Consider the following 11,906-nt stretch of genomic DNA (forward strand, 5'->3'; position numbering starts at 1 on the left):
CAAATCAATTCTGGTGCGGGACACGTTCCCAGAGCAGCATCCCGAAGATCCAGGGAATTCGGTACTTTTATAACATGGGGAAATCAGGCAGTGTCCACCCACGGTTTGACACCCGGAGGCTGAGGGCTCTCCCGCCCGTGGCCGCTGCCGCGCTGACGACCGCAGAGCCCTGACCGAGCGGCCGCCCCGCCGAGAGCCCCGAGTCCCCGGGGCTGGAGCCGCCGGGCAGCAGGGGGCGCTGTCGCTCTGCGGCTAGTCGGCCGGTGCGCGGCCCGGAAGAGGAAGGGGCGGGCGGTTGCGGCGCGTGTCGCTCCGCGTGTCGGTGGCGGGGCCGGTTGGGTGGTGGGAGTGTCCGGTCCTGCCCCACGGTCCCTCGGCGTGAGGACATGGCGGAGGCGGCCGGCCATGCGGGGTCGCCGGGTCCCGGTGTAGACCCGGCTGGGGAGGGCGCGGAGTTGGCGGCCGTTATCGGCGCCACCGTGCCCACCGGGTTCGAGCTGATGGCGGCTGAGGAGGTGCAGGAGAAGCTGGGCTCGGCCTCCCGCATCAGCAGGGACCGCGGGAAGATCTACTTCGAGGTCCCGGCCCAGAGCCTGCCGCAGGTCCGCTCCCTCCCGCTGCCGGGGCCACGGCTGGTACCGGGGCGGTTTGTGCCGCGCTCGCGGCTATGGCGGTTGGCAGCGGCCGGGCCCGGCCCACGCTGAGCCAGGCACCCCGCTCCCGAGGCGGAGTGGGAGAACACGGTCCCTGAACTGGGGCCGTAAGATACACGGTTAACGGCAGCAAGCACAGCCCCCTCCGCAGGCCTGGTCGGTAACGTGCGCCGCGGTTTCTCGTTTCTTCCAGGTCCATCGCTTAAGGTCAGTGGATAACTTGTTTGTTGTTGTTCAGGAGTTCAAAGACTATGAATTTAAAGAAACCAAGGTGAGTTAATCCTCATCCCTCAACTGGCTCTGGGGTTTGTAGTGGTTTTTTTACGTAGCACTAGTTGCAGAAAGTATTCTGTTTTATGAGCAAGTTGGGGGTTATTTGTGGTATTATCCTGATTCCTCTTTGCTGGTCTGTCAACCAGAAGCATGGTCATGTTGTCTAACATCACTTCTTCAGTTAAATACGTTGCATGCACAAAATCTGGGATGAAAGCTAATGCCATATTTGTAGGTCACACAGACACAGGACAGTGAAGTATCACTTTAGTCATTTTAGTGTTAGGTATTTATTTGACAAGACACAATTATGAAATACTATGAGTTCTGTGTCATTCAGTGTTATGGCATAAGTACCACAAAAAGCTATAAGCTTTGCTTAAATGTAGTGGGCATATGGTTAGGAAACTAGTTTGAGAGACTTTTTGGAAAATGATAGCTTTTGGAGGGATGGAATGACTGTAAAGCACAACTTTTTTGTCTGTTAAAGGAAGATGCTCTAAAGGATTTGGAAGACTTGGTTAAAGAGCTGCCCTGGACTGATCCATTGAGAGTTTGGGAGCTGAACAACAGCTTAAAAAAGAAAAAGACAAAACGCAAAAAACACAATCTGCAGAGTACTGTGAGGAAAGAGAAGCTGAATAGCGACGGAGAAGAGAAAGAAGCGGATCAAAAAGACATCAAGAAAGAGGACTGTCCCCAAGACACTGCAGGTGTGGAACCCGCTGATGGTCAGGATACAGAAAAGACACCAGAAGTGGCATCCCAAAATGAGGAAGAGGAGGATAACAACGAACAATCAGATGCTAAAGATGAATTGCAGGCGGGTGCTGGGACTGAAACCAAGGCTGGTGACAGCAGGATGAGTGATGGAGAGGTGAAGGTGTTGAAGTTCCGTGTGACGTGCAATAGAGCAGGAGGCAAGCACAGTTTTACCTCAAATGAGGCTGCGAGAGACTTTGGTGGAGCTGTGCAGGAGCACTTCCAGTGGAAAGCTGACATGACTAACTTTGATGTGGAGGTACAGTGTTGTGCCTTGGAAATACCTGCATTTTTGTTGTAAAAACTCTTAGTTCTGATGCTTAGAGATCTCCAGATGACTCTGGAACTGAAAATTGAAATGCTGAAGTCATGGCCTTCTCGGAGGCACTTATTTTATGGGCACATCATGTGTGTCCTGACATCCCACCACTTGCCTTGGCCATCCATCATAGTGATCACTTTTGTTTGCCTAATGTGCCCCCCCACATGTCCCCTTCTTTGGGTCCCTCTTTTGCTCTGCAAATGGTGTTGTCTTCTTGAGTTAGCTGACTAACATCACCCGAGTTGGTGCCCAAAACCTTTGCCCTCTCCCTCAATTGAAGCAAAAGCTCGAATACTGAGTGTTACTTCCGCCTCTAGCACTTGGTCTTACTCAGATTTAAATACAACGTAAGTGCTTTCTGCTTTACTTTCACCCTCAGTGAATCTTTCCTTAATCTGCTGTTTTATATGCGTGTAAGTTAACAGAAGATACACTATCTGGAAGCTGTAGTTTATGGGTGAGGGGGCAGAAACGGTTAATGTTAACTGACCAGTATCTCCTCCTTTTCATAGGGAAGGCAGAAGTTAGGTGAGGACTGGTCCACTGTTTATGAGGGGCAGAAACCCCAATTTTTTCTTGCAGGTGTGTGAAGAGGTGGCCCACTGCCCTAGAGCAAGTTTTTCACTTTCGAGATTAATACAGTGGAGGGGACTAGAGATACGATTTTATTGCTGCTTTGCAGATGCTTCACTGTGACTTGCAGGACCCAACTTCTCCCCTGTACTTATAAAACACAACTTTCAAAAAATCAGCATCATGGTTATAGCAGTTTTTGAACTCTCGTGTGAAAGGTTCTGTGTGAATGAGAAAACGTGTGAATGCTCTCCAGAATGTTGTCCATTGTTGCCATAAAGTGGTGCATTGCTTTTCTTCAAGGAGTGCCCTTTTATATGTAGTTCATGTTTTTTAAATTGCCACTTTAGAGTCTCATATTTACCAGTCGTACTATGGATAACTTCTATTTACTCCTGAAATTTAGCTCAAGCTTTTTTCTCTAGGTTCTTCTGAATATACACAACAATGAAGTAGTTGTGGGTATTGCATTAACAGAAGAGAGTCTTCACAGACGGAATATTACACATTTTGGACCCACAACTCTGCGTTCAACTCTCGCTTATGGCATGCTTAGGTCAGTGCAATTGCATAGTATTGTACTATTCTCGGTTAACAAGTAATTTTGTTTTAGAAATTAGATCCTTTGTCCACCCACCCCTTCCTCAAAAGCCTTTTCTGTTAATTCTTAAAGAAAGGAAATAAGCATAGTTGCTGAAGCAGTGTGCTTTGTAATTGACAGTGGATGTTTTCCCACTAAGCAAAGTAAACGTTTGCTGTGTTAGCCAACAAAATTCTGTATCACATGCTTGAAAGTATTTCCCTGTACTGCTGTTTATAAAATGCTAATTCATGAATGGGGGGGGTGGGAATCACGTAGGAGTTTTTTTTGTTGGAATCAGAGTGATTAAAATAGTTCCATTTTCCTTCCTTACAGAAATTCATGTTTTTAAGACTTTTCTCATCGCATCTTTTCTTCTGTTCTTTAGGCTCTGTGATCCACAACCGACAGACATCATAATTGATCCCATGTGTGGTACAGGTGCAATACCAATAGAGGTGATTCCTCCTTTATTTTATAACTTATAAAATATGACAGTATCTGCAGCTGAATGATACGTGTAAGTTCCCTTGTTAATAACTAAGCAGTGAACTACAGTAGTGTCTCGGCAGCTTTTAAAGAGGTGCACTTTTTGTAAGGGACATTATTTTCATTCCCAAACTTGTAGCAGGAAGAAACTAAATCTGAAGGTACTTGAAAATTTTAAGGTTCATAATACCTGTAACAGGTACAGGATTTTAAAATCACTGACATCCACTTCCAGTTGCTTTGTTGTATTCTGTCATGTTTGAGTGATTCTTCTGTTTGTTTTGTTTTAAATTCATCAGTTTTGATGCTAGTGTTGCTTATTGTCAATATTTCCCCCCAGGGAGCTACGGAATGGCCTAGCTGCTACCACATTGCTGGTGATAACAACCCCCAAGCTGTAAAGAGAGCAGCAAACAACATCTGTTCTTTACTAAAGAAAAATGAGAATAAAGAAAGGTGAGAAGTGTGAAGAGAGAAGTGATTTTCTTTTCCTGTAGTATTGTGTGCAGAGAAATCCGTTTTGCATTCATGCATTTGACTGTCCTGTTTGTATTTTCCCATTTGTTCTTTTTGCCCACATTATAGATCTCCTCAGTCTAAAAGTACTCTTCATAAACCATGTCTGAGATAACCATTTTTGCACTTGCAGCAGTGCTTCTCCCGGCATACCCTTAGACATCATCCAGTGGGATATTTGCAATCTGCCTTTGCGGACAGGATCTGTGGACATCATTGTGTCAGATATGCCATTTGGAAAGAGGTGAGGTATCACTGGTAAAGCTGCTGTGCTGAGCTGCTGCATATGCTTGCCTGTCCAGGCTTAGGATTCTCCCTACTTAGTTACTTAACTAATTAAGAAGTATTATATACTTTATATTAAAAATTGAGCTTGAAATTAATAGTAAACATAGTCCTGAATGAGCTAATCCGTGTGTGAAAGACCAACACTTAACTATTCTTCAGTGATCACAAAGGCAATCTTAATTTATGTTGCAGAATCGGGTCCAAGAAGAAGAACTGGGATCTGTATCCAGCCTGCTTGATGGAGATGGGCCGGATCTGCACACCAGGGACAGGCAGGGCTGTGCTACTTACGCAGGACAAGAAATGTTTTGCCAAGGTATGTTCTGTGAAATAAAATCAAACCTGCTTACAGTTGGAAATACATTGAGGAAAAATTGAAAGCTGTCTTTATGACAGAAGGTGATCTACTTTTAGAGCAATAATTAGTAATATTTAAACACAGTTTTGGACCTAAGGAGTCATTTGACATTTTGTTCAGATACAATTTAGAATAAGAAAAAATGACTTAAAGCAAATTTGTGCTTGTCTGGAAGCCACCACTACTCTTTGGCTGTGTTTGCCTTGTAGGCCTTGTCACGACTGGGCCACATCTGGCGCAGAGCTCAGACTGTATGGGTGAACGTCGGGGGCCTTCACGCTGCAGTGTACCTCCTGAAGCGCACCTGGGAAAGAGCAGAAGAAAAACGATCGTTCTGGTAACCTGCACAGAAGAAGGGACACCTCCAGAACTTGCTGAATTGCAGTCTGGCAAAGCAGACATCCAAGAGCATAGACCTGTCATTTCCTAAACAAAAACCAAAAAAACCTGTGTAGAATTGTGTAACACAAATACTAAACCAGGGATCAGCTTCAGAGCTACTGCTTGTACTATGTTCTGAAACCTTGTTATTTAAATCACCTCTTTACTCCCCACCACCCAAAAGTGGTGAAAGTTTGTAGTGGAATTAGTAATGCTTTCCTTTGCCTGAGTCTTCTCTACCATGTTCAGTGTAGTTTTCAGTTTAGTGTTTATTTCCTCTGCTTACAGTAGAAAACATGTTGAGGCAGCTTTGGAGATAATGATTAATTTAATTCCCAGACTGTAGAAATTGTATATGTATCTGAAAGTGACTAACAAGACTACTCAGACCTGCTGCCTTAAAGGGTTTAGAGGTAGTGTCTCTTTAACGTAGGATTTTTCCAGATTGAAGTTTTGTAGTTTATACAGTTGCCCAAATGTACACTAAGATAATAAACCACTGTCTGTTTCGTTATGGTCTGATAAGCAGATGCCAATTAGCAAACAGGATGCTGATGCTACTGTTTTTCATGCCTGTTACCTCAACTTAGTGCTAGCTATTAGTAAATATCTCATCCATCTTTTAATGTACCACTGCTGTGGGTGAAGGGGCACATACACGCAGCCTTAGCAAGCTAACTATAGTTACTACTGGAGAATGTTTAGCAGTTCTAGCAAGTTAGCGTTTTCAGTGTCTGCTGTAGGCACATCCAGGTGGCATTATGTTTAAGTTTGAGGTGATTTAAGTGCCACAGTAGTTACCAAAATATTACCTGCTGAATAACCTGAAGTTGCAAATATTTTTTCCTCCTGTAAATGTACTGTGATTTCTCAAGCTTCTTCCTTGGCTCTGAACATGAGTTTGTCATTAAACTGTTCACACTCATTGTGTTTAGAGGTGAATTAACAGCTATTAAAGTTTTTCAGGTTTTCCATAGAAGGCATGTCTTTATTGTGCTCTTTTATGCTCTGTAGCCGGAGCCCGTTGTTACTACATCGTTGTGTGTGATAAAGCGATGACAACGGTGATGCGGGTGGCCGAGCGTCGCTAACCGGCATGGGCGCGCTCCCGCTGCCGCACTTCGCCCGCCGCGAACGCGCATGCGCCAGGGGGCGGCCCCGCCGCCCCCCCCCCCCCGCGCATGCGCGTTCCCGGCGGCCGCGGCAGGGAGCGGGCACGGTGATGGCGCCGCCGGTGCGGGGTGTTGGGCCGTGCCTGCGCTCCGTTAACACCCGTGAGCTCTCCGAGGTCGTCTTTAACAATCGTAGCCCGCGCTCCGTCCTCCCGGTGTGGGTGGATTTCGACGGCAAGCCCCGCCACTACCCAGTCCTGCAGCCACGCACCGGGCGGGTCATGCACAGCTACCGGGGTGCGTGCGGCGGGACGGGACGGGACGGGGCCTGGTTGGGTACGGGCGGTGCTCCGGGGGGCTGGCGGAGGGCCTTCACTGGGCTTCCCCTTGGGTGCTTGGGGTCAGATATAGCAGCTGCGGCTGTCCGGGGAGCAGGGCCTGTGCTCCGCCACCGGGCCTCTCGGTTCGGCTCCAGAGGCTGCACCACTCTCATTTCCTGTCTCCTCCCTCCTCGGTGATACCCAGTCACGCAGGTGGCCAGGGCCGCAGTGATTGCCTGTAAGCAGGGAGCCCAGCTGGAGAGCATTTTGGTTCAGTAGCTCCTCAAACCACTCATTAAAAAGCACCATAAGGCAGGTGTTTTCACTTCTTCCTCTCCCAGGTCATCTCTGGCTGTTTCGGGATGCAGGGACAAACGATGGGCTTCTTGTCAACCAACAGGAACTGTTCATAGCAGCTCCCAATGTGAATAGAGCAGACATCACACTACCAGGTAAGTGAAGAGGGATCATGCATGCTATGGGGATGGGTGGGCTGTGAATTTGGTTTCTTTGGGCATCAGGGTCTAGTGAGAAATGGGGTCCTCATATAAGATCTGCCTCAAATATAGAGAATTTCTTGACAGAGCTGTGGTGTTAACTGAGCTGTTTGCAGCCTTAAAGAGGTCTGTGATGAGTTTTGTACTGTGCCTTGCCACAGAAAAGAAGTTCTTCTCTTTCTAGTGAGTAGCGCTGGTGTAGCATGCCACGTTCTGGGGTCACGTACTCGGAGAAGTACTGTCTGTGTTGGAAGCAGCAGCTAACGAGCACCCTTGTGATGAGGCTGTGTGTGTGTTTGTGTTTAACTACAGTGTTCACCCTGAAAGAGCGGTGTCTCCAGGTTGTTCGCAGTCTGGTCAAACCAGTGGACTACAGGAAACTAGACATTGTTCGATCATTATATGAAGAGCTGGAAGATCATCCTGATGTTAAGAAGGATCTTCAGCGGCTTTCTCTGGAGAGAAGTGAAATACTGAGGAATGGAGTTCTGGAATAGTGTGATTACTCCGGACCATTCAAATAGCAAGCCACAGAGTTTAAGCAGGGAGCATGCCACCAAACATGCCAAGAACTGTTGTCTGTATTTTATGTTCTGAGACGTGAACTCAGTTAACTTGATAAGTCTGCTCCCAAAGACTAAACAGTGTGTAGAAGTGTGCCAGGTTCCTGATGGTTCGTTATGTGTGTTGCAAACGAGCAGCTCTGGAGGAGGAAGCTCAGAAGTTTTATTTGGACTCCATCAGAACACTGCACAGGGACGTAAGATCAGGTTATCTGTCTGGAGCATACAGATTAGCTTTCATTGTGTTAGACAGTAAATTACACTAAAGATTAATTTAATTCAGACTCTAATGATTGTAAATGGCAGACCCACACCATTTTCATTTGAATAATTTGCATTCAATGGAATTTCACTCTCACACTTGGTCTAGATTTGCCTGTGATCTGCCAAGCGTGGGGGGTGTTTGTGTACATGAGGGTTTCAAATACCCCTTCTTGGGACCTGATGTGAAACATCAAAACATGCTGGTGGAAAGATGACACGTGTAAATGCTTGGGGGTTTTCCTGCCTTTTGGCTTTACATGTGTACGCCCATGTTGTGTCCACTCAGGCTGATGCATTTTTACACAGATTGTACCTTGGATGCCTTATTTATCCTTCGTGCTTGGATCTTGAGGTCATCAACCTAGTCAGCCATGTGGACATAGTTCTGGGGTCCTAGTTCAGGGACACTTTTCTCCTCTGCAGCAGCTTGCTGTTACAGGTTGTGCTCACAGACAATAGGTGCTTTGATCCTGCCTTTTCCCGTGGCGATGCAGTAGTCCAGTAGTTGAGAGGCCTTTTCAGGAGAGCCGGGACCACTTGAGCTGCTGGTCTCTCCTAAGGAACAGATAGCAAACTGCATCAGCTCAGATGGGCCTGTTGCTAGATCTGTCTCACAGATCCATGCTTTATGCTTTATTACAGGCTAGATAAGCAGGAAAAACATTTCCTTACCAATGTTCTGTTCCCTCATGCCTCAATTAGGATGTGTATTTGTATGAACATAACACACATCATTCCAAGCAGTAGTTTTTAACAGATACATGAATTGTCCGCCAAGTAACAGATGCAGTGCTATTCACTGTTAGAAGCAGAATGGTAGAAGATTATAGCAGGTTATTTCTGTGACACGTTTCTTTCCAGTTATACATTCTAACAAACACAGCTGTGAAACTGAGACTGTTGAAATGTTCTGTAAGTATGAAATATCTCCCCTTTTTGTAGACTTGTTTTTTCTTACATATTTGAAGTGTATGAATTGATCTTTGTCCTAAAAATGTAAATCCATGCTAACTGTTTGATTCTTTCACACAACCTCACAGTGTTTGGGTCTTTATTCTTGTATTCCTGTGATACTCCTGAAAGTCTAATGGCTAGCTAATCAGTGACACATACTCTTGGACTGAGTTTACAAACTGCGCAGCCCCCTGTAGCTGTAAGACTGAGTGGTGGCTAACACTAAAAACTTAGCACAGCTTCAGGCAGTGCCTGTGCACAAATGTAGCTACACAACAATTTGTACATTCCCCACCTTTTGCAGATCTGCCTGTGCAGGCATGGGGAGCAGACAGCAGGATGTCACCCAGCTGCTGGAAGCCCTTGGGTGCTTCTGCAGGTGGGGTCCTGCAGATACAAGAGAGGAGTTTCTTTCCTGATATTCTTGTGCTACTCTGTGTTATGGTTACTGTGACAGCACAGGCAAACTGTTGCAGAAAACTGGTTGCTCAACTCTTGTTTTTCTTTTACTGTAGTAGGTATTAGGTTTTACAGATCCATACGTATCACAAACCTCCTGTGTGTTCCTGGTTTGTGTGGGGTCTATGATCTCTTCTGTTGCTTAGTAGAATAATTTAAATTTATTCCATTAGTCTGTGACTTCCTCCAGTACACAGCCAGTCAATGATGCTTTCCTAGTACAATGTTTGACTGCTTTTGGATCAGATTCCTTAGATTCCTGCATGTTGGCAGACAGAAAAGCATACTTATATATCTGTGACGTGCCAAAAAACATGAAACTACCTCCTGATCTCATTGATTATAGGAGTATCCTGTCTTTGCTGAACTTTACATTTAGTTACATCATTTGCTTAATGTATAGCAAGGGGCAATCCATGCTTGAAATCTTATACTTTCCTGAGACAAGATAACAATAGAAATACTGTTTCCATTTTGCAGATGAAATTGAGTATTCCAAAGTTATGCCAGAAGTTTGGGAGAGGAAGGGACTAAACACAAATATGAAGTCTGAGGCAGAACCCTGTTCATGCATCTGCCTCCCCTATTCCTCCCGCGGTTGTTTTCTTGCAATGTGGGTACATTTTCTTGTGAGATGAATTCTGTGAATACTTAGCTAATTTTAGCTTTCAGATGTGTTGTAAATGTTGATTTTTCCTTTTGACAAGTCATGGAATACTTCCCCCCCCCCCCATACGTCAGCTTTAAAAGCTTAGCAACTTCCTCTCTAAGATGAGCAGCACTTTACAGCATCTCTCACAAACAGGTGACAAGGTTTTGTTTTCACAGCCCAGTAACATCTGATGTTCCATTTGACTCTTGTGCCACAGTTTGACAGTACTGTTACAGGTCATGGGGGTTTTGTTTTGTCTTTTTAACCAACATGGCAGTACTTGTGAGCGTGTTAAATAACACCTTCATTTAGGTGGGCTGGTCAAATTACCAAATGCTCACAGACCCTGCCATGGATTAGTTCAGTAATAACATCAGCCCAGCTGTATGTCTTTATATTTGTTACCCAAGAGGCATTCTAGCAAAAACCCAATTTGATTACATGCTGGTTGTTGTCAGAATGCAATAGCTCCTAACATTTTTGTTATCATTTGGTTTTCATTCTTCAGCCAAACACATGGCTTGAGTATTTATTCAAAGTGCAAAGCACTGACAGATGTAAGAAAGTAATTGACATAAAAGCCTGTTCAATTAGAATTGTTAAAGCAGGTGCATAAATGCTATACTAGAAAGGTTTGGTTGTTAAAGAACTCCTATTTACAAAATGTTTAAAAAACCAGAAAGCAAACCCAGATGTTATAGGTAAGCATGGAGAAATGCTTAGCATATGCAAGAAAGTGTATTTTTGGACTGCTCCTGTGGATCAGAATAAGAAAAGATGAGAAAATAAACCCAGCTGGCTCTAATAGATGGGAAATGGAGCCTCCTACTAATTACTCAGCTGGATTAGCCATGAGTGAAAGTTGCCATTTGGTTGTGACAAGTGCATTACAAACTTGGGTAGTTTTCAGTCGGAGTCATGTTGGTGTCTCGTTGGCAGGCAGGGAGAAGCAGAGGTCAGGGCCCAGCTATGCTCCAGCTCAATGCAGTGGTTGTGGGAATGAGCTGCTGCAGGAAGTGGTGGGTAACAGCTGAAGGTGCAAACCACCACAGAAACAAACAAGTTGTTTAGTGCCTGGGAGCTCGAGGAGGGCACACAGCGGTACAGAGTCCTGCCTAATTAATACCTCATTATTTGCAAGTGGAGGCTGAATAACAGGAGTGTGTAGGATCATTTCCAGTAAATTTCACTTCCTGCTTAAAACCCTTCATTAGTGCAAAACGGAAGCCGCACGCTTTGTCAATGTGTTCTTTCCCCTTGTTCTCCCATGAGGCAAATAGTCCAGAAGGTCTTGGTTTCTTTCCAGTACCCAAGGGAAAGAAGAGTCTTCGCTTCCTCCTTTTATCCACTTCTTTGCAACACACATTTCAATCTCATCTTGCGTGACTTTCAGAGATGCTCTGATCATTTTCTCAGGGCTATGTGTCAGAAGGACACTAAGCAGGGAAAAGGAGGGGAAACCCCCATAAATTCAACTGTTGTTATTGAAATAGTCCTGCTGCTAAAACAGGGAGGTCCCAAGGAATCTCTGAATTGTGGTCTTTTAAGTTACACAATTCGGATGGTTTTTTTCCCCTTTTGACCCTGTAGCTACATTAATATCACATTTTTCAGCTTTTCCTTGCCACAGTGCGGGTAAGAAATTCGTTGTTACTTTAATGGTACTTGAAAGGCTTGTGATTTCTGAGGTAAGAAGTATGGAAAATTGCCCAAGTGTGAAAGTTTGATCCTGCAAACAAGAGTTAGCTCTGCTGCGAAATACAAGCAGGTTATAAAGAAATAGTAAGTTAAAAGCCCTCTAGACTTACAGTACTGTTTGCAGTAAATATAAAAAGACGTAGGGCTGAACATGAGCGAAAAGAACAGGAAGAGGAAAGGGTCACAATTGTG

At 45.1% G+C, this 11,906-nt stretch overlaps 2 protein-coding genes across 3 annotated transcripts; both read left to right on the forward strand.

Moving 5' to 3' along the window:
- The first annotated feature begins 335 nt into the window (after positions 1-335).
- Positions 336-6,155, forward strand: THUMPD3 (THUMP domain 3 tRNA guanosine methyltransferase). Of its 2 annotated transcripts, none has more exons than XM_080625775.1 (9): positions 336-602; positions 847-924; positions 1,417-1,947; positions 3,009-3,139; positions 3,552-3,621; positions 3,993-4,108; positions 4,302-4,412; positions 4,649-4,772; positions 5,024-6,155. In XM_080625775.1, exons 1-9 carry the CDS (start codon positions 387-389, stop codon positions 5,153-5,155), a joined length of 1,509 nt encoding a protein of 502 aa, XP_080481901.1. In that variant the 5' UTR covers positions 336-386; the 3' UTR covers positions 5,156-6,155. The 2 variants fall into 2 exon arrangements, with proteins under 2 accessions (XP_080481901.1, XP_080481902.1); XM_080625776.1 differs by having other exon boundaries at positions 4,305-4,412.
- A 244-nt stretch (positions 6,156-6,399) lies between these two features.
- VHL (von Hippel-Lindau tumor suppressor) lies at positions 6,400-9,190 on the forward strand. Its single transcript, XM_080625229.1, has 3 exons — positions 6,400-6,604; positions 6,969-7,079; positions 7,437-9,190. Exons 1-3 carry the CDS (start codon positions 6,418-6,420, stop codon positions 7,619-7,621), a joined length of 483 nt encoding a protein of 160 aa, XP_080481355.1. The 5' UTR covers positions 6,400-6,417; the 3' UTR covers positions 7,622-9,190.
- The last annotated feature ends 2,716 nt before the right edge of the window (positions 9,191-11,906 follow it).

The sequence above is a fragment of the Psittacula echo genome, assembly GCF_963264785.1.
Source record: "Psittacula echo genome assembly, chromosome: 9".
NCBI classification, from domain to species: domain Eukaryota; kingdom Metazoa; phylum Chordata; class Aves; order Psittaciformes; family Psittacidae; genus Psittacula; species Psittacula echo.